This window comes from Nerophis ophidion, linkage group LG15 (genome assembly GCF_033978795.1).
Source record: "Nerophis ophidion isolate RoL-2023_Sa linkage group LG15, RoL_Noph_v1.0, whole genome shotgun sequence".
In the NCBI taxonomy this organism is placed as follows: Eukaryota; Metazoa; Chordata; class Actinopteri; order Syngnathiformes; family Syngnathidae; genus Nerophis; species Nerophis ophidion.
In genome coordinates, this window is record NC_084625.1 from 20,952,373 (window position 1) to 20,973,905 (window position 21,533).

The following is a 21,533-nucleotide window of genomic DNA, read 5'->3' on the forward strand; positions in this document are numbered from 1 at the left end:
TTATGACAGAAAGGACAAGATCACGGGTAAAAGCGGCAGAAATTAGCTTCCTCCGCCAGGTGGCGGGGCTCTCCCTTAGAGATAGAGTGAGAAGCTCTGTCATCCGGGGCAAGCCAAAGTAAAGCCGCTGCTCCTCCACATCGAGAGGAGCCAGATGAGGTGATTGGGCATCTAGTCAGGATGCCACCCGAACGCCTCCCTAGGGAGGTGTTTCGGGCATGTCCGACCGGTAGGAGGCCACAGGGAAGACCCAGGATACGTTGGGAAGGGTATATATTTCGAGGAGCTGGACGAAGTGGCTCGGGAGAGAGAAGTCCGGGCTTCCCTCGCGACCCGACATTGGATAAAGTGGAAGAAGATGGATGGATGAATTGTAGTTGCCGTGACTGGCTGAAAGTAGTTTGATGGGCAACAGGAATAAAAGATGATCATTTTACACACAACTATTGAAAAGTTGTGCACTTTGGTACACACGACTTTGTGAGATGTCGCCAAGGCTTCAATGACTTTATGTCTGACGCCATGAAATACGTTAAGATCTTGGCAATGTCGACATCGTCTTCTTCTCCTTGATTCTCTTGGTTGATGACGAGTCTGTTGACGGTACCAAACTTGCCAAACTCTTGTCGCTTGTTAACCTCAAGGCCACCGTCAATGTCCTTTGGTCAATAAATTAATGTTTATTTATATAGCCCTAAATCACAAATGTCTAAAAGGACTGTACAAACCATTACGACTGCAACATCCTCGGAAGAACCCACAAAAGGGCAAGGAAAACTCACACCCAGTTGGTCCAACCTTATTTCAAATAAGTGTCACTGCATGTTGGCAGGAAATTAATGCAGTTTATTAAACCAGCAGGTACATCTAAAATCCCATTTTCTCACAAATTGTACCTTTGTTTGTCAAAGCAGTTTCAGCACGACCCTGTATCTGCACTGCAATCCGAAATACAGCAGTGGTTCTCAACCTTTTTTCAGTGATGTACCCCCTGTGAACATTTTTTTAACTCAAGTACCCCCTAATCAGAGCAAAGCATTTTTGGTTGAAAAAAATAGATAATGAAGTAAAATACAGAACTGTGTCATCAGTTTCTGATTTATTAAATTTAATAACAGTGCAAAATATTGCTAATTTGTAGTGGTCTTTCTTAAACTATTTGGAAAAAGATACAAAAATAACTAAAAACTTGTTGAAAAAAAAAAAAAAATTATTCACTTATAAAGATTTCTTCATATAGAAGGGGGGGGGGGTTACAACTCGAAGCCGTAAATCCCATTAACACATATTCTTCGGAATACTGTCTGGATTGTGCCGGCTCTGGTTTGGCCTTATTTGGCACATGTTCCTCGTTTTCAGCTGCATTACTGCTACGCTTCAACCACGCCTCCAGTTTTCTACATCGATAGCACCGCCAAGCAGGATCAAACCATCATGGCATGGGGGGAAACTCTGGGTTTATGGTAATTAATGGAATAGCCAAGTACTTGATTTGATGTTCAGTTTATGAACGTACATTTATACTTTGTTAAAGTATTATTTAATAAATAATTTTTTAAAGGATTTTTGAATGTTTGCTCTTTTTATATTTAAAAAAAAATCTCACGTATCCCCTGGGATACCTTCAAGTACCCCCATTTGAGAAACACTGCCCTAACCTACAAACTGTAAATTAAAAATAAAAATCTAAATTCACATTTAATGGCTATAAAGACCATTTTGTAGTACACAGCTTTTCAAAGCATGATACTAATAAAGCATGTTCTCCAGGATCACACACCCACCCACAGGGAGGCCCACCCCACTTTTTGAAAACTGTGAGAAACATTTTCCATCCATGTTCTACCACGTGTCCCTCTCGGGGGGCTGGTACCTACCCATGTGGCAGCATTTTTTTTTTTTTTTTTGCAGTTTTGAAAAAATGTTTTCCAATTTAGGGGGGAAAATGTCACCTCAAATGTTGTGGACAAATAACCTTTAATTGTAGAAAGAACAATGTTCAAAGGCTGAGCAATAAATGACAAAAACGTAAATGAAGAAAACTGAACAAGACCGTGTTACAAAAATGTGGTATTTGCAAGGAGGATTCTTTACAGGTCACAAAGCAAATATTGAAAAAACTAATAATTACAATGATGCCATCAGGATCTGCAGTAAGTAGCCGATAGTAGTTAGATGGGCAACAGGAATGAAGATGGGCACTGTGCTGGTGAACACACTTCATGCAGAATAATCACTGCCGTTGAACCGGTCTTGGTCATACACCTCAGCCACCACTTTGCGACCACCAAACCAGCGGTCGTTAAGGGCATGAATAGCTTTGTTCATTTCTGATGCCATGGAAAACTCTACAAATATCTTGACAATGATCTCGGCATCCTCCTCTTCTCCTTGCTTTTCCTGATAGATGATGACTTTGTTGACGGAGCCAAACTTGCCACACTCTTCTGTCACCTCACCTTCCAAGTCATCGTCAATGTCTTCTGGTCCAACCATATTTCGAAGAACCATCACTGTGGACTGGAAAGGTCAAAACAAAGACATTAATGTAGCTCATTAAAACAGAATAAAAAGTCCTAAAATGTACCTCTGATTTTCTAAGCAGCTTCTGCATGACCATGTGTCTGGCACTGCTGCCCGAGATGCTCATGTGCTCTTGATCACTCAACATCTCCTGTCCTGTAGCATCCTGTAGCGTCTCCTCTTTCTCTTCCTTCTTTGCTTGTAAGAGGGCAGCCCCGGCTTGACTAGACAGAACTGGAGGCGATGCAAGCACAGGGTTCACCAGGCCCACCTGGGGAAGTACTGGTATTGGGGGACGCACCGGAGTCACACCTTAAAAAAAGCAGAAATTAAGTGTGAGGGTGATCATGAAAATATAGTAGATCACACAAGAGACTGGTCCGTTCAATTTATGATGGTTCATTTTAAACCTAACTGTCAGTGGTCATAGTACTCTAGGGCATTGAATCAGTCGCAATTTGACGGTTAAGATTATCTAAGAAATTGTTTTGCCTCTCATTCGAGCAGGCTTCAACAGATGAAGCTCAGACTCAAATTGTGTTAAAAAACAGCAGTTGTTGAAGTTGGGGTACCGAAGTTATATTCTTTAACAAAAAAAAAAATCATTAGCACCATACAGTATATGTATATCATAACAGTCATCATTTCTGAAAAAATGTGCGTTTGCAGGCTGTGCGTGCCTTTTAGTAAAAATAACCCCAGACGACAAAATCATCAAGTGTGTTAATGGGTGAATGTGGAAATACCGTCAAAGCGCTTTGGGCTCCTTAAAAAAAAGAGGTAGAAAAGCGCTATAATAGTACAACCATTTACCACTTCCTGGTGCTCAACCCCTCCAGATCCAATCACAGGATATAGAGAAAGGAGGAGTGAGTAGACCCCACAAAGGCTGACGCGATATGTAGTGAAGCACGTGCAAGGTGCAAACTTGTTTAGTAAAGCATTGCTTGTTAACGGCCACATGGAAAAATCGTAATACCTGCGTTTGCCTTTACAGCATATATTGCTGATGAAAAAAACTTAGACAAAATCAGAGGAAGAAAAGAAAATTGCGTACATCTAAAAAACCAATGAAGAGCCAAAACTTGAATAAATATTGGTCCGGCGTAGTCAAAATGAAGGGCATTGTGGGCCAGTCTTGGACTAACTTTGGACGGCCAAGTGGCTGCTTTCCTACTTGACAGGGAGTAATGTTCCATTTTCCTTTATTTTGTGTGTAACTTTTTGCATGCCGATTTGTGTTTTCAATAGTCTGCAACAAAATACAAAGTAGGGGATCCTTTGATGCAACTTTAAACTGTCAACAACCTAAGCGTGTGCATGTACAGCTCACATGTCTGATTTTGTGCACTTCCAAAGAGGAGACTTGGAAGGAGCTTAGTTTATAAAATCGCTACACCTCCCTGATACCGAAGTACATGTCAAACTACTTCCTTAACGTAAATGACCGCCATAACAACAACACCAGGGGGAGCTCCTCAGACCACGTTAAAACCAGATTCCAATCTAACAAAGGTCTTAACTCATTTTCTTTCTATGCCACATTAATGTGGAATACACTCCCAACAGGTGTGAAAGTGCAATAATTCAATGTATATACTATGATGATTAACTTGTGTGATGACTGTATTATGCTGATAGTATATATTTGCATAAACGTGGACCCTGACTAAAGTTGAAAAACGTATTCGGGTGTTACCATTTAGTGGTGAATTGTACGGAATATATACTGAACTGTGAAATCTACTAATAAAAATTTCAATCAATCAATCAAAGAACCATCAGTGAGGTGTGCAGAGTGGGGGGCAGGATTTACTTTTTGAATTCTGCTTGGCAACACAGCAATCAAGTACTCTTGCTTTAGGATGCAATGGAGTGAGACCACCAAGTCGAGAGGGTAGAGTCAACCCTTGTTAACATTCAATTCAGTTTTATTAATAGCCAGAAGCGCTTTTTAATAGAAAAGTAATTGTGTCCAGTTTAATCGTTACAGACAATGGAATATTTTAGGAATGAATGGATGTTAAAACATGGTTTCACATTCAGTAATAAATCATGTTTTGCCTCTCAACAAGCAACAACTTGAAACAGCTTTGTGTATTTTGCATTGTACTTGGCCGATTGTACCCACCTGTGATAACCCCGGGTGCCTGCGCAGCCATAACAGCCTGCGGTATTCCCATTTGCTGACTAAGAAGCTGGGGCGCCGCTAACGCCCCCAGGACTGATGCGCCAGCTACAGCCTCCTTAAGAGAGGGGGTGCCGAAGACATTAGGTAAGGGAAACACACAGAACACAACACAAAGGCAACACAGTCAACCATCAAGCAGTTATAAGACAATATGAGCTCAACCGCTCTTCAGAACCAGAGGTGACCTAACATGTATCAACAGTTAATCAATATTCACATGGAAAAGAATGTAATTTGTGCTTACTAAGAGAAGACTCTTAGCATACACACCCAATCGGTGAATGGGAGGAGCTTCGCTTCCATATGCTACATAATGGGGAGCAATAAAAATTCAAGTTTTTAAGATTACGTCAAGATTCTACTGTTTTGAATATGTTCATGTGGAAATTACAACAAAATTAAATGACACTGTCACACCTGTGAGTGTCTAGTAAACTGGTCTTCTCCCAGTCACCTGAATAAAATTTGAATGGCCATCTGTTCTGTTTTTATTATATTTACCTGGAAGGCCATTAAATCCCTTTGGAAGGGATTCATACTTGCCTGGGCCGTTATCTTGGCAGTGGCTGCCGCGGCGGCCACAGCCGCTGCAGGAGGCAGACCACCAGGGGTTGTGGGAGTTAGGAGGGGCATAGGAGGGGTCACTGCTTTGCCCACCCGTAGGTATTGACCCCCCAGGTCAAAGAGGTTCATAGAAGACACAGCATCAACGGCCGACTGTGGCTTTTCATACTCTGCAAGTTAATAAAATTGACGTTAAGAGCAACGTGACCGATGAAAGGAGCGTGAGCGAAAGGCCGCCCCCCCGCCAGCTCACCAATGAAGCCAAAGCCCCTGTGTCGTCCTGAAGTGGGGTCCCTGGCTAATGTACAAGATTTGATCCTCCCAAAAGCCTCAAACACACTTTTGATGTCATCATCTGACAGGTCAGGATGCACCGAGGCCACGTAGATGCGGTTAAAAGCGCGCGCTTCCTCTGCCAGCTGGTCAATGATGGGTTGCGCCTGACCGATGTTACTTGGCCGCCCAACCTATAGCACAGATCATACCAGCAGGGCTATTTAAACACGGTGTTTCCATAGTAACCGAGAACGCACGCCGAATGCCTTACCTAACCTACACTGCAGCTGCCTAGTCTAGTCAAACTCCATTTAGAATTTTTTATTTTTTCTATTTTTATTTTTAACATTATTACTAGCTTTCAAATAATCAATTTCTCATTTTAAATTATTTTTCTGTCACAGTCAATCAATTTTAGAAAAGTGGTAGCCAATTGTGACATTATCAGTGGCTAATTGAATGGTTGACAAGTCCTAACAACTACTCTCTCTTTCTGTTTCACTTGTAAAATATACTGGACTATCGACGGGACTGGGATCTGTACTACAGATGGGGCGGCCAAGCAACACCAACCAGGCGCAGCCCATCATCGGCACAACATAGCAACAGAGTGATGCAGCGCGCCGCTGGGAATCGCACTGGAAGTGGTCACTACAACCGCCTTGATACATTGTGGAAGCAACATGCAGCACATACAAATCAGACACACACACGCACCTGGAAAGCAACACAAACAAAGCAAAAGAAAAAACAATTAGTGTACATTAGACATAAAAGCTACCGAAATATTGTTCTGTTTATGTTATACAGTAGATCGCCTATTCGTAGATTCCCATTTGCTCACCAGCATTTTCACAAATTTCTTTTACCTGCTTTAAATTGTTTAGTTTTATGGTAACAAATTGAAAGTTGTTTATGCAGGGAAAATTTCTGCGGTAATCAATCCAGCAGAGTACTGTCTCACAAGTCAATTCACTCAATTTTCCAGCAAGAAGATGTCTGTACTGTGTATACTGTTATTGTTAATGAATAAAAGTGAATCTAAAATGTGTTAAGTTTAAAATATTTTTTTAGTTGCTTTTGTCACGTATTTTTGCGAATGGCTGCGATCTACTGTATCCAGAAAAGCAATTCATTAAATAACTTACCATTAGCAATAACAATTGCAAGCTGTTCCAGACAACTCACCTTAATGTTTCGCCCACCCAACATGACGGAGTTCATCTGCTCGAGAGCCAGCTGAGCAGCTTCTGGTACGTCATACTCCACAAAGGCAAAACCCTGTGTAGTCGACAAGACGCAAAATGAACACAAAGACTTAAACAGCCTACGCTGCACTCTATTAGCTAACCTTGTGCTTCATTGTTACAGAATCCCAAGACATGTCAATGCTCTTGATTGGGCCGAAGGGAGCAAAGGCCTGTCTGATGGTGTCCTCGCCAAGCTCATAGTAAATGGAGCCCACATACACCCGACACATGATGGCTAGAGCACGTTGCCGCTGAGCTGCCACCTGCCAATTAAGGGAAAAAAACAACACTTTAGAATTAGAGAAACTAAACAGAATAAGGAAGAATATGCACGCACACACAAACGTTTAATAAATGTGTATTTTCTACTGTGCTTGGTTTCCCAAAAGTAGCCTAAGGCTAATTCAAAGTTAGGGGGCGGTCTGAAGATAATGAAATAAAGTAATCAAAAGGACAGACCATTGTGGAAGACTTATTATGTACATGTATAAGAGTTAAAGATGACATGGAAGCATAAAAACACTGAAGTGATTGACATGCACAGCCCTCATTAATATTTTACTTCAGAAACTAACCTGTAGTCCAGGGATGCAAGTAAAAAAAAAAAGAAAAAAAAAAAAAAAGGAGGTAGGAAAGTATTGAACGGAGGTCTTAATCTATTTTAGAAGTGCTTCTGTATCACCAAGGAAACAAGAGCTTGATTCCCGAAAATATCTAAGATATGAGTTCCAGAAGTGCTAACCATCCTTTAATTCATGCCATGACGGTTTTAAAAAACACTTAGACATGAGTTTAGAGTTTAAAAAAAAAACAAAAACAAAAAAAAACATTGACTTAAGAAAACTAAACTTTACTACCCATTAAAACTGTCTTTCAAAGTTTCATTGTCGATCATTATGGCAGATACACTAGCTTAGAAAGCCACTACTTAGTAAATATTCATTCTTTGATTAAAGACAGGGATTGGTGCCAAATCAACCGATGCAAGAAGGGACAAACAATCTTTTTTCATTGGGAATGCGCACAGAAAAAAATTTAATAATCTATTGACCGATTGTAAAGGTGAGAGAGGATCTCCAAAGCCCATAGTCACTGCTGCCATCTGAAAGACAGTAAAGACGAAAAAGGTGCTGAAAAGTAGGTTAGATATCCCTTAGCTTTGCTTTTTTTTTTTTTTTACTTTCAAAATTATTTTTACACTCAGACAGACAAAAGTGCTTATGCCTATTCTATAAGCAGACTCCTCCGCTAAACAACAGTTTGGCGAGTTGCCTCCTCTTTGATTTTAAGACAAATTACCACAATTAACAAACAAGCTTACTTAAGAAGAACAGATTTAACATTATAACCAATTCCTTCACGAGGACTTCGGCAACCTGAAAAAGAGCATAGGCAAAAGCAAGGACACGGTCTAGACATGCTCTTTTTTTCTCACTGCATAGGGGAAAAGAAGAAAAAAAGTATCCAATAGCTATTAAAACACGACCTCTGAAACAAGAGATAGCGGTATAAAGAAACATTATGTCTAAAGGACTCACAGATTGCGCCGCCAATATAAACTTTGGTGTCGAAAAGCATCACAAGACTAAAAAGTTTATCTCACCTGCAGATTGGTGAGCTGCTGTTGCTGATGGGCAATGGTCTGCTTCACCAATACACTCTTAATGCTCTGTTCCATGGCATACTTCTTTGCCTGAGAAAAGAAGCAAGGGGATTATATAATCACAGCTCTGCAATAAATACAGGTGGTGCTCACTTTTTGACAGTCTCACGAATTAATGCAGTACAAAAAGAAAAATAACTAATTTTATGTATGCTGCGAGCAAATCACGGGTAGGGATTTAAGATTAATCGGCATCAAATCGACATTGAGGTTTTAATTAGTGCGATTTTGTAACCGCAAGAGGCTGAGGTTTTTTCCCCCCTCCGCCACCACCTGCGTTCGAGTGACAGACATGTTTGCCAATAAGAATTGTTGTGCCTCGCATTCATTCATCTCTCGCTTTAAACATGGAGAAAGACGTTTCCTCCTGTGCATCGCTCCAAGCACCTGAGCTCGTTTATTTAACACTCGAATAAACTGAACGCAGTGAGCGGTCTTTACAGTCATTCACAATTTTTTTTATCCTCGGTGGGCGGGGAGCTACTTGGCAAGACCGCACAAGCAGGGAGCACAGAGAACCTTGCGACTCACCAGTGAGAAGTTTCGCAAAGTAACAACATTTATGATGGGAAAAAATATGATTAAAAAGCTAACTGTCATGGTGTGGGAATATTTCAGCTTCAAAATGTGAGCCCATCAACCTGGACAAACGAGCACGAATGCTGTGATTACGTGATGCAACAAATAAAAAGACAACATTTTTTAACACCTAGTTTTTCCAAATGGAAAAAATGCACAGTAAAGTACCAGTTAAATAAAAAAATAAGTTCACTTTATACTAGGGCTGGGCGATATATCGAATATACTCGATATATGGAGAGTTTCTCTCTGCGATATAGAAAATGACTATATCGTGATATTCAAGTATATGTTCTCAGTTGTTTTTAGCTGTGGGCGTTACACTACAGGCTCTTCCCAATCTTTGTAGTCTCTCCTGCTCACTACGGGTGTAACTGTACACAAAAATTTCGGTTTGGTATGTATCTCGTTTAGAGGTCACGGTTCGGTTCATTTTCGGTACAGTAAGAAAACAACAAAATATACATTTTTGGTTATTTATTTACCAAATTGGTAAACAATGGCTTTATCCTTTTAACATTGGGAACACTATAATAATTCTGCCCACCTTAATCGACATTAAACTGCCTCAAATTGTTGCTCAGATTAAATAAAATGACAAAACTTTTCTTCTACATATAAAAAGTGTAACATTAAACAGTTTCAAGTCAACTCATCATGCTTAATTTATCACAGTCTTTGGGAAACCTGTAGTTGATTTTTATTATGCATATGTTATATTTTTATCAACATTTGAGAGCAGGGACCCTGCCATTCAAAGCTTTTCTGTTCGTAAAACAAACATACATGCGCGCGCGCGCACACACACACACACACACACACAAAGAGAGCTAACGTTACGCCTAAAGCTAATTAGCCTTCACCTCAAGCCAGAACTGCGAGCAAGCTGAGCTGCAGTTTAAGTTTCTAGAAGGTCAACAGGCTCATAGTGATGTTAGTAGTAGTTGACTGGGAGGTGTTATCATTTGGGGAGAGTACGCTGCCTTATTCTCACCTGCTAAACATCTATCTGCTCGACGCTGAAGCATTTACTAAATGCGCTCTGAATACGCACTGCTGATTGGCTGTTACCGCTCTGAATACGCACTGCTGATTGGCTGTTACCGCTCTGAATACGCACTACTGATTGGCTGTTACCGCTATATATGTAACCACTCAGATGGTTGTGTGGGTGGGACAATGCTGAGTGCTGAGACAGAGGCAGTAAAACCAAACAAGCTTGTTAAGACTTAAGCTTAGAAACTCGTTCGGTACACCCCCGTACCGGAACGGTTCAATACAAAATACACATACCGTTACACCCCTACTTCTCACAGAGAGTTAAAACAACCGCACCTTCTAATGTAAGTCACATACAGTCGCGCGTGCAACGTCATACGCCCTCGTGGAGCAGAGAAGTAGCAGCGTGGGTAACGTTAGCTGTAGTGCTAACGGTACGGAGTGAGTGGTGATACGAGAGAGAGAAAGGTGCCAATCTGGTAACAAATGAAGGAATAATTAATTCCCAGGAAAAACAGCAGGGGGTCCATTGTCTGGCGGTGGTTTGGCTTCAAGCGGAAATATGTCAAACAGATATATGTAATATGTAAAGTATGCGGCAAAAGCGTTGCTACAAAAAGTAGCACCACTGCTAATTCGTAGCATCATTTGAAAAGTCACCCGCTAGAGAATGAGTGCTTGAAACTCTGCATGTCAACATCTCCGGCCAGTGCCACACCAACAAAATGCCGAAGCAACCATTTCCTCATCAACACCGTATGAAAAAGTAGTCAACAACAGGAGATAACGTCCGCAGTAACCTACCACATAGCGAAGGACATACACTATTTGATTTCCTATTATGCAGTTCATTTTTATTTTACAGTTATTGAAATATATTTTGTAACATCATGCACACAAGTGCACTATATTTATTTAAAACTAATGTAGTGGCATTCTGTACAAAAAGTACAGTTTAATTTAGTGTTGTTTTGATATTTCATCTTAGTGACATCCTGCACAAAAGTGCAGCAATAGCTTGTTTTAAAATGTCTGACAATCTTGCACTTTCTGTTTTGAAAATTACATGAATGTTTGTGCCACGGCTTAATGATTGTTTAACAAATGCAGTTTTGGTAAATTGACTTAGTTGTGATTTACCTCTCTGCATGGAAGTTTAAAATGAGTATATATTAATGCAGTATGAAGAATCTTTCAATGTACACACATAGAATCATCATACTGCTGTATGCATCAAGTACTAATTCAAGGCTGAGGCAAAAATATCGAGATATATATTGTGTATCATGACATGGCCTAAAAATATAGATATTAATAAAAGGCCATGTTCGCCCTAGCCCTATTTTATACGCTTAATTGTGTTACATTTCATCAATTAAACCAGTGTTTCTTAACCACAATCCTCAACTGGTGCATTTATTTAGTTTCAAATATCACGGATTACTTTAAAACACATCTTTGACAAAGCATGATTGTAATCAAATAAATATTTTGATGTCTAGTTAAACTAGATGTAAAGCATAGCAGTTTTATTTTGAAGCCGCAAAAGTGTGATTGGTTTGAGAAGGTGTCTTGAAATGTTTTGCAGACCTGACTTTTTCCAATTAAGAAGTCCCATCTTACTAAAGCAGTCACAGAAACAAGCTACATTTCATGTTATCAATGCACCTGAACCTTAATCCAAACACAAAAGTAAAGGTCCTCCTCTCTAAAGCAGCAACGCGCGACAGCAGGCGTTCGCTCCAATTGTGTTGTCTCACTTTGTTCAAAGATAAAATTGTCTTTTCTGATATTTCCATATTGTCCCCCTTCTCTTTGTGCATTTCTGCTCGCTATTTTCGAGCTTGAGCTCAATAGCAACTAACCTTATTACATTTCCCCACGCTACAGAACAGCCTGATAGTCAAAAAGGAGTCAGGAAGCATGCGCGTTAATAAAATTATCGCCGTTAAAGGAAGTTATATAGACAACATGTCATCGCATTAACTTTGACAGCCCTAGAAATTACACATCCTAAAATGCTCAGAAAAAGGACAAGTGCGGAGTTAAATTGTCCACATGCTTGGTCTAAACCAGGGGTGCCCATTACGTCGATCGCGAGCTACCAGTCGACCGCGGGGGGTGTGTCAGTCGATCTCGAGCCAGGCTTTTAAAAAAAATAGACCTAAAAATTAGTGATCATCAATCTTCACCAAGACGTCACTTAAATGACATTCACGGTACCGGAGGGTCTTGTGAGATGACGCTGGCTGCTGCAAGATCATTATTATTAAAATATGACCGAGAGGAAGGCAAGAAACACTTTTTATTTCAACAGACTCTCGCGCCGTACCTTCCGTCAAAACTCTAAAGGCCGACTGCACATTTCCTATCTTCACAATAAAAGCCCTGCTTCATGCTGCCTGCGCTAACTAAATACAGAGTCTCGGAAAACTGGCGCGCACAAGCGATCCCTCAGAAAGCTGGCGTGCACATCACTTGTGCACGCCAGCTTTCCGAGACTCTTATTTTGTTAGCGCAGGCAGCATGAAGCAGGGCTTTTATTGTGAAGATAGGAAATGTGCAGTCGGCCTTTAGAGTTATGACGGAAGGGACGGCACGAAAGTCTGTTGAAATGAAAAGTGTTTCTCGCCTTCCTCTCTGTCATTTTTTCATAATAATGAACTGGCAGCAGCCAGCGTCATCTCACAAGACCCTCGGGTGCCGTGAATGTCAATCAAGCAAGCTACGGAATTTGCCGCCAATGTTTTCTTGTTAAGTGTATGGAAGCTGGATGAATTAGATGCCAAAAACCAACCACTTTCATGTGGTATTGTACAGAAAGGACAACTTTTTTTCTCCTCCATTTGAAAATGTGGGCGTTATCATCATTACTGTCTGATTCCAATCACTGCAAGTCATCAGAATCAGGTAATACACCAACTTATATTCTTGTCTTCGTGAAAGAAAGACATCTATATGTGTTACACATGCTTGTATTATCATTAAACACATTTAACTTGTTTACAAAAATGTCTCTTTCATAAATAAATAAATATAAATGATATATATAAATGAGGTAGATCCCCTCGAGTTGGTCAATTGAAAAGTAGCTCGCCTGCAGAAAAAGTGTGGGCACCCCTGGTCTAAACCATTTAATCAAATCAAGTCAACTTTATTTATAAAGCACATTTAAAATTTACCACAGGGGTAGCCAAAGTGTTGTACAATGGGCAGGTTAAAAGATAATACGAGAACCGAGCAAACAACACAACACAAACAAAACATGATAAAAAAATAAATAAATAAAACATAAAAACAGGTTCACAGCAGGTGTTTAATGGGGCGCCATTGCAGGATGGATAAAAGTATGTTTTTAAGAGATTTTTAAAAACAGGAAGAGAGGAGGCTTGTCTAACACTCAGAGGTAGGTCGTTCCAGAGCTCGGGAGCAGCAGCGGCGAAAGCTCTGTCACCACTAAGCTTCAGCCTTGTGTCACGGACTGTCAGTAGGAGCTGATCGGCTGAACTTAGGGATCGGGTGGGGCAGCAAGGCTGAAGGAGGTCGGAGAGATATGTTGGCGCGAGGTTGTTTAGACATTTAAAAACAAATAGGAGTTTAAAATTGATTCGATAACGCACAGGGAGCCAGTGAAGGGACGCTAATTTAGGGGTGATGTGCTCATGTCTGCGGGTCTGTGTTAGCAGACGAGCAGCAGACTTCTGCACGAGCTGCAGGCGGGCGAGGGAGTCCTGGCTAATGCCTACATACAGGGCATTGAAGTAGTCTAAACGATTCGAGATAAAGGCGTGAATTAATTTCTCGAGATCATGCCCTGACAGAAGCGGTTTCACTTTCGCTATTTGGCGTAATTGATAAAAGCTTTTTTAAAATGACGCTGCTGATTTGTTTTTCGAATTTAACATCTGAGTCGAACTTTCCCCCAGGTTTGTGACACAGTCGCTGAGATACGGGGTCAGAGTGCCAAGGTTAATGTTGGGGGAGGGAGAGCAACTTGGACCGAACAACGTAACTTCTGTTTTGTCTTCATTTAGGCCCAGGAAGTTAGCTGAAAGCCAGGCTTTGATGTCGTGCAGGCAGTCAATGAGATGTTGAACCGTGTTATTTTGTGCCATGGGAAAATAGATCTGGCAATCATTTCGGCCATCATCGAGAATAAAGATTGATTTAATCAATGTCCAATCCATCCATGTCAAAGAATCTGCTCCTATTAAATGGAGACAACTAAGAGGCACAGTGAGACTTACCCCTCCCAAAAAGTTCCCGTGTATGCAGATTTTTCTGCAAATATCGCCAAAGTTATGATAGTAAGATGACACAGCATATGTTTAAGGCACATTTAGAAGCACAATGTGAATTAAAATTAAGAGGAGGTTTGGCCTTGTAGCACAGCTGTAAGACCAATTTGTTTGTTGATTGAATGCATAATGTTAATTCAAACTGAACAAGAGGATATGTGAAAAATATCAAAGCGTATGTTGGGTTTCTTTCTTACCTTCTGCAGCGCCTCTTGCTGTTCCGGGGTGAGTGGCGGCAGGCCAAGCTTGGTGCCTGCCCCCTGTCCATTCTCCATCGTCATAACTTCACCTCACTGTAATTCAAAACCAACATTAATAAGACCTTACCAGTAAAGCACAATCTTGTGTGTACATATCAATTTCAAGGTTAGGCCCACAAAAACATATACACTAGCAAGAAAAAGTATGTAATCCCTTACTATTAGTACTTGATCACATAGGCCTCTTGGTTCTTGTGTAGAGTAAATTCCAAGAGTTTAAGGGGGATTTAATCAGTCTATGTATTTACACTATTGGGCTGGGCAATAAAACGATATCAATATATTTTGTGATAGACACAATCAATAAAAAACGTGTTACATAAAACGTTCGATAAATACATATATTTTCGTCGTCGAAAGAAACAGGAAATTGCAAAGGAACGTTGGCTGCATACACAAAGGCAATAGCTAACCAAGAAAAGCAAGAGGTGATCACTAGGAGTGACATGCTAACAACCAATCAGGTAAAAGTAACAACTATCAAGTTACGGTTGCGCCACCTCGTTGTCTTGTGGTTTATTTTTTTAAGTGGAGTGAGAATAAACTAAAAATAATGCTGAAACATTTACATTTTCACACTTTGCACTTATTTGTTACACTTCATTAGGCGTTTATATGTTCCTTATTTTTGCACCTTAATTTTAAAGAGGTTATTGTTAAGTGTTCAATGTTATTTATGTATTTGTTTACAGTGAGTTTTTTCCATGGTTGCGTTGACATTTCCTTTCCTGTTTGCCTTGATTGCCGAAGGGGGTTATAATCAGGGGAAGATTACATTCAAATTTTTTTTTACATTTTATACATTTGTCTCCTGGTCATAGGTCATAAAATAACAGTAATTATTGATACAGACTGATAAAAATACTGATCAGTTTTAGCCATCGCCAAGCACAATCACACCTTCAAACTCAAAATCTAATCAAGACCAGAGGTGAGGTAAATAAATACTTACTCGAATTAGCTTTTTTGAGGTCATTAACTCAAAAGGTGTACATTTTTCCCCCACAAGCACTATTAATCTTTTTTGGGTGGGTGTACTTTTGGACTAATTGAAGAGCATAGAGTTTGATTACATAGTTCACATTTCCCGGAGGTGCCTCGAATTCCAAAAGTCACAGGTCTGATTTCTTTAAGTGCAAAAAATTAACAAGCACAATTGTTCATATCAAGCAAGTCAAGATCGTACAAAACTATACCTGAAAATATGTTTGCATCTCTTTACTTGTTGCTTAACATGTATTTAGTGCTAGCTAAAAATGTTTAACCGCGTCAGCAGTCATGAATATCCAAGAGAATTGCATAACATTTCATCCAGAAAAACTCGACTATAGTCATATAGCATCATACTGATATAGATAGATAGATAGATAGTACTTTATTGATTCCTTCAGGAAAATTAAAATTCCAGCAGCAGTGTACAGAGTTGAGATCAATTTAAAGAAAAAAGTAAAAAGTAAATAATGGGGGTTTAAAAGGAAACAAAATAGAGAATTATTACAAAAGGAATAAAAACAATGGGAATAACAATATAACAGTAAAATAAGAATATAACAAGACAAAGTAGGCAGTAGTGACCATGTTATGAAAACGTATTGCACTGTTAATGTTTTGCATCCCCTGTCATCCTAATACCCCCCCGTCCCCCGTCCCAGAGAGGAGTTGTACAGTCTAATGGCGTGTGGGACAAAGGAGTTCTTGAGTCTATTAGTCCTGCACTTGGGATGAAGCAGTCTAGCACTGAACAGGCTCCTCTGGCTACTGATAACGCTATGCAGAGGGTGACTGGCAGCATCCAGGATGCTCACTAGTTTGTCCACAGTCCTCTTCTCTGCCACCGTCACCATATGATATGCCAATATTCACTCTGAATGGCTTTTTAAGTTTTTAAACCATTCACAGTTTGTATTCAAAACGGTATGTCTACACCGTAAGAATGCTCTTGCCACTCATTCATTAAATAAAATACTTTTTTTTTTTTAATTAAGGGATGTTCCTTGGTTACATTAATTCCTATGCTTTTATGAAAAATAAGGGAGCTATGATTTGAAGGTAAATTTTACAAAATATAGGTCACACATTTCTCCATTCTCTTAATGGAAAATTTTAAGACAAAAAAGTGGCTGATTCTTTCTCTTCAGAAATTTGTAGCACCCGTATTAGTTGGCCTATTACAATGGTTCAAGTACCATTGAAATGTTTTTTCTAAGGTCTTTAAAATGGTATCAATTGCTTTGAAATATGTGCATTTCAAATTCACGTACCTAGATATTTGTCAAAGCAAAACACGTTCTAGATCAAAAATCACTTCATATTCTCCACTGCTCACTAGTGTTACCACATCTGAGTTATTGTGTAGAAATATGGGGAAACAACTACAAATGTGCGCTTCATTCACTGACTGCATTACAAAAAAGATCACTTAGAATAACACAATGTTAGATATAGAGAACATACAAACACTTTTTTTAATTAAATCACAATTATTGAAATTCAACGATTTGGTGCATTTGCAAAAAGCTAAAATTATGTACAACGCAAACTACAACCGGCTACCCAAGAATGTACAATTCTTCTCAACAAAAGAGGAGCAATATAAATTTAGACGAAAACCTAATTTAAAACATTTGTATGCTCGTACAACACTTAAAACCTTTAGTATATCAGTATTTCGAGTTAAATCATGGAACGGATTAACAATGTGCACATAAAGTACACAGAACAATTATTATGATGAACATCTTGAACCCTTTTTTTTTTATTGAGACAAATATTATGTGTTTAAAATGTGCTTATTATGGTATAATATTTATTTGTTCACTGCTTTGTTGCATAAAAAGGGGTATTAAACCCTGCTTCTTCCTACTCCTTTTCGGACGTGCTGTAATGAAACAACTGGAATTGCGTAATTGTATCGTATGCATGTTCAAAATAAACTGAAACAGGAACACACGGTAAGACAAATGTATTCAGATTAACACTAAATTTGGCGTGGGGCAGTGGAAGAGTGGCCGTGCGCAACCCAAGGGTCCCTGGTTCAATCCCCACCTAGTACCAACCTCGTCACGTCCGTTGTGTCCTTGAGCAAGACACTTCACCCTTGCTCCTGATGGGTGCTGGTTAGCGCCTTGCATGGCAGCTCCCTCCATCAGTGTGTGAATGTGTGTGTGAATGGGTAAATGTGGAAGTAGTGTCAAAGCGCTTTGAGTACCTTGAAGGTAGAAAAGCGCTATAAAAGTACATCCCATTTATCATTTAAAAGGTTTACATACTTTTACATGCAAATGTATTTACAGCAGACCCTCATGTCACCCCAAACAACATGGGATATTTAAAAAAAGCCATGTACAAGGCGTACATCTTGATGTGTTTCCAGGTAGGACGAGTCGTAATCCTTACCTACCAAACCTTCTAATCGTTGGCTCCACCACACTTGAGGAAGGAAAGCCCCCAAGGGGAGGATGATGGGGAAGCTTTAACAATTCAATAAATTCTACGGAAGATGAAAAATGTATTTAGCTCAGTGTTATTAAAAACAGACACCTCGTAGAGTTACAAAGAAAACACAAGACGTCGAATTTTGGGGAAAATCTTAGCGCAGGGGACACGATGCATTTCATTCGAAATGTGTTGTAAGCACAATACCAATTGCACGCAATTTATTGTCGAATCAAATCAAATGTTTATTGGATTCATCACTATACAGTGTACATACACGACTTAACTACTGACTAAACTACTACCACAACTTTGTTTACTATATATAAAATATAATAATGTAGGGTTACCTGGAAAATTGAAATAGGCCACCCAGCCTGAATACACACTTGGTAGTATTTTAGTCGTGGATGTACACTGAATAGTGATGAATCCGATAAATATTTTATTTGACATTAAATTTGCAAAATGCGTTTGCACATTTTGCAAATTGCGCGCCATTGGTATTGTGCTTACAACAAATGTGCAACCGTTGGTTGAATAAGTGTAAAACCAGACTATAAATAGATTTACGGCCCAACAATTGTTAGTCGAAGATATATTTGAATCTTAAACAATACACACGAGACGGATAAATAACGTAGGAATAACACGAGGTCAGGGGATTAGCTAGGCCCATTTTGTGAAGGACGCTAGCTCGCTCGCCTTCATGCTAGCAATACTAGCTATTCATTACAAAGGCGCATAATGAAGAATGTATTTTCCCATCGTTAGCCATTTCCTTTCGGTGCACAAACACGCTAATCCGACAGAAAAATATTTAACAAAGCTGTTATACGATGCCTATTTCACCCAAAACCGTGCAAATATGTTCATTTCTCGACGATTTTATTTACCGCAGTCTCCGTCACCGCCATTAAGCACACCTCCTCCTTGGAGAGGCCCTCGCGCTGGAACGCTCGCGAGATCTGGAAGAGGAAGGCTTTCTCACAAAGTCTCGCGATAGAACAACTATCGACCTTTGTGTGTTACAACTTGCTGTTATTGTACGAAATATCTGATTATATTTATTTTAGATGTTCAATGTCTGTATGATACTGTTATTAAAACAAAGTTTTTGAAAAAATAGGCCATTTTCGAAATAGCTTATCAGTCACGTGAGTTTTGAACGGCACAGTGAACGAAGTGGTTAGCCAGCAAACCAATATAGCTACGCCAACTATCTTAAGTACGCAAGGTGTCTGTCTATATCCAAGCAAATACGAGCAAAAATAAAACTATGCATTTGAATATATCCCTATACATTGTCCAAAAATGAGTTGTCGAGTGATCCCATGGAGGCCTACAACTTATTTGTGTGTGACTGGTTCAAAAGGCTGCGATTAGAGAGCGACTTGTCCAGGGTGTACTCGCCTTCCGCCCCATTGTAGCTGAGATAGGCACCAGCGCCCCCCGCGACCCCAAAGGGAATGAGCGGTAAGAAAATGGATGGATGGTTCAAAATGGTTGGATGGATAGTTCATTGCAATTGGTATCACAACTCTCCAGATAATTACGCATCGTTTTTAAACAGGTAAAGTTGCATTTCAGGATTTAACTCCCCCCGCAACCCCAAAAGGGAATAAGCGGTAGAAAATGGATGGATGGACTTTGTGTCAAGAGTCATGTTTGTTGATTGCTTTTTTTGTTGCGCGCCGTTAACAAGTACGCATGTTTTTTTGTCGTCTTTATCAAAACTATAACCAGCTGCTACCCAAGAATATACAACCATTTTTCTCAACAAATGAGGAGAAATATAATCTTAGAGAAAAAATAAATGTAAAACATTTGTATGCACTTACAACACGTTAGATCTTCAGTATATCTGTATGCGGTATTAAATTATGGAATGGATTAAGCAACAAAATCAAACAATGTACTAATATGATCGACTTCAAGAAACTCTTTAAACTTAAAGTGTTTACAAAGTACAAAGAAGAAGAACCATGATCATTCTGAATAAATTTCATCCATCCATTCTTTCATACTCAAAATATTCTTACTTATCTCATCAAATGAAATATAATGTCACGACGCGGATTCGAACCCGAGATTTTCCCACTGCAAGATCCCACACTCTGTCAGGCAGCATGCCAGGACAAGCCCCCGCAAGTGCCTCACACCTCACACCCAGGCTTCACAGCAGCTGTCGACTGTCAGCGATCATTGCACCTGGCAGCAATCAGGAAGACAGTTGAAGAACTGGTCACTCCTTGGAATCCGCGCTGGAACGTCGTTAACTCTTGTAGTAAGCATATATGTCTCTGGCTTCCCTCTCATTGTCCTTGCCTCCTTTTGCCTTTTGTCTTGTGCCTTTTGCCTTGTTGACTTGTCACTTGTCCTCCTTGCAGTTGCCTCCCTCGATCCTCGATCACTCGCCTGGACTCGGACCTTGTTTGCTTGCGGCCTGCCCTCGACCTCCTGCCTGTCCCCGGAACTTCCTTGTGCCTATCCCTCCTTGACCGGACAAAAGTTTCATTCAACACGCATGTACAACATCCTCTTGTTTAATTCACATGGTTAACTGTACACTTAATCCTGCAACCAACACCTAGAGTAGCATACACATCCCACACAATCATCAAAGGTTACAATAAATCTGGTAACCTTGTCTTTCGTGGTGTTGTCTCCTTCCAGTCCCCACGTACATAACATATAACTTACTTCACCAATTATTATTTTTTTATTTATTTTTATTGTCTGCGATGAGATGGCGACTTGTCCAGGGTGTAAACCACCTTCTGCCCGATTGTAGCTGAGATAGGCACCAGCGCCCCCCCGCAACCCCAAAGGGAATAAGCAGTAGAAAATGGATGGATGGATATTTTTATTGTGATTACTCATGGAGTGTATTGTGAATAAATTGAGGACAGGAAGTGAACAAAAGTTTTAGCAACTGTTATGTAAAAGAAAAGGGGTAGGATTAAATAAGCTCTGCTTCTTCCTACTCCTTTTCGAACATGTTGACAAGAGAAACTGAAAATTGTGATGTATCATGTTGTATGCTGGTATGTTCAAAATAAACTCAAACACAACTAAAAAAAAAATAATAAAAAAAAATATATATCTCAACGTTGTGTACGTGCTGAAAGCTTCATTTATGATTGCTGCCTTTGGTCAAATCTGATTTCTTTTAGGTGTTTCTCACATTTGCTTTTTTTTATTTAGACTCGCCGAGTTGTATACCACATCCTTGTAGAAAATGCGTTTACAGAACTCAGAAACAAAATAAAATACAATGTAAAGAACATAAATGGGAAATACTAAACGTTAATCAAAAGTATGGCAAACAAACCTTTAACGAAGTGACCGCTGTGAATTTGTACGTTTTGTTTGATTGAATCTTTTATTAGTAGATTGCAGAGTACAGTACATAGTCCATACAATTGACCACTAAATGGTAACACCCGAATACGTTTTTCAACTAGTTTAAGTCTGAGTCCACATTAATCAATT

At 39.7% G+C, this 21,533-nt stretch overlaps 1 protein-coding gene across 8 annotated transcripts; it reads right to left on the bottom strand.

The window, feature by feature from the left end:
* Positions 1 to 1,960: 1,960 nt before the first annotated feature.
* Positions 1,961 to 20,102, bottom strand: LOC133569403 (poly(U)-binding-splicing factor PUF60). 8 transcript variants are annotated; one of them, XM_061921709.1, is made up of 12 exons: positions 20,081 to 20,102; positions 18,000 to 18,093; positions 14,541 to 14,636; positions 8,408 to 8,497; positions 7,856 to 7,906; positions 6,906 to 7,067; positions 6,743 to 6,835; positions 5,532 to 5,745; positions 5,216 to 5,448; positions 4,655 to 4,769; positions 2,588 to 2,835; positions 1,961 to 2,520 (listed from the first exon to the last, which is right to left on the bottom strand). In XM_061921709.1, the coding sequence occupies exons 3-12, from the start codon at positions 14,622 to 14,624 to the stop codon at positions 2,221 to 2,223; spliced, it is 1,590 nt and encodes a 529-aa protein (XP_061777693.1). In that variant the 5' UTR covers positions 14,625 to 14,636; positions 18,000 to 18,093; positions 20,081 to 20,102; the 3' UTR covers positions 1,961 to 2,220. The 8 variants fall into 8 exon arrangements, with proteins under 8 accessions (XP_061777693.1, XP_061777691.1, XP_061777694.1 ...); XM_061921707.1 differs by lacking the exon at positions 20,081 to 20,102 and adding an exon at positions 18,935 to 19,075; XM_061921710.1 differs by lacking the exon at positions 20,081 to 20,102 and adding an exon at positions 18,935 to 19,070 and having other exon boundaries at positions 18,004 to 18,093.
* Between the last annotated feature and the right edge of the window lie 1,431 nt (positions 20,103 to 21,533).

Coding starts and splice junctions, on each gene's coding strand:
- LOC133569403 (XM_061921709.1), bottom strand. CDS start 14,624: ATGACGATGGAGAATGGACAGGGGGCAGGCACCAAGCTTGGCCTGCCG. Junction 7,907..8,407: donor AGCAGCTCACCAATCTGCAG/GTGAGATAAACT, acceptor ACTGTCTTTCAG/ATGGCAGCAGTGACTATGGG. Junction 5,449..5,531: donor CAGGGGCTTTGGCTTCATTG/GTGAGCTGGCGG, acceptor ATTAACTTGCAG/AGTATGAAAAGCCACAGTCG.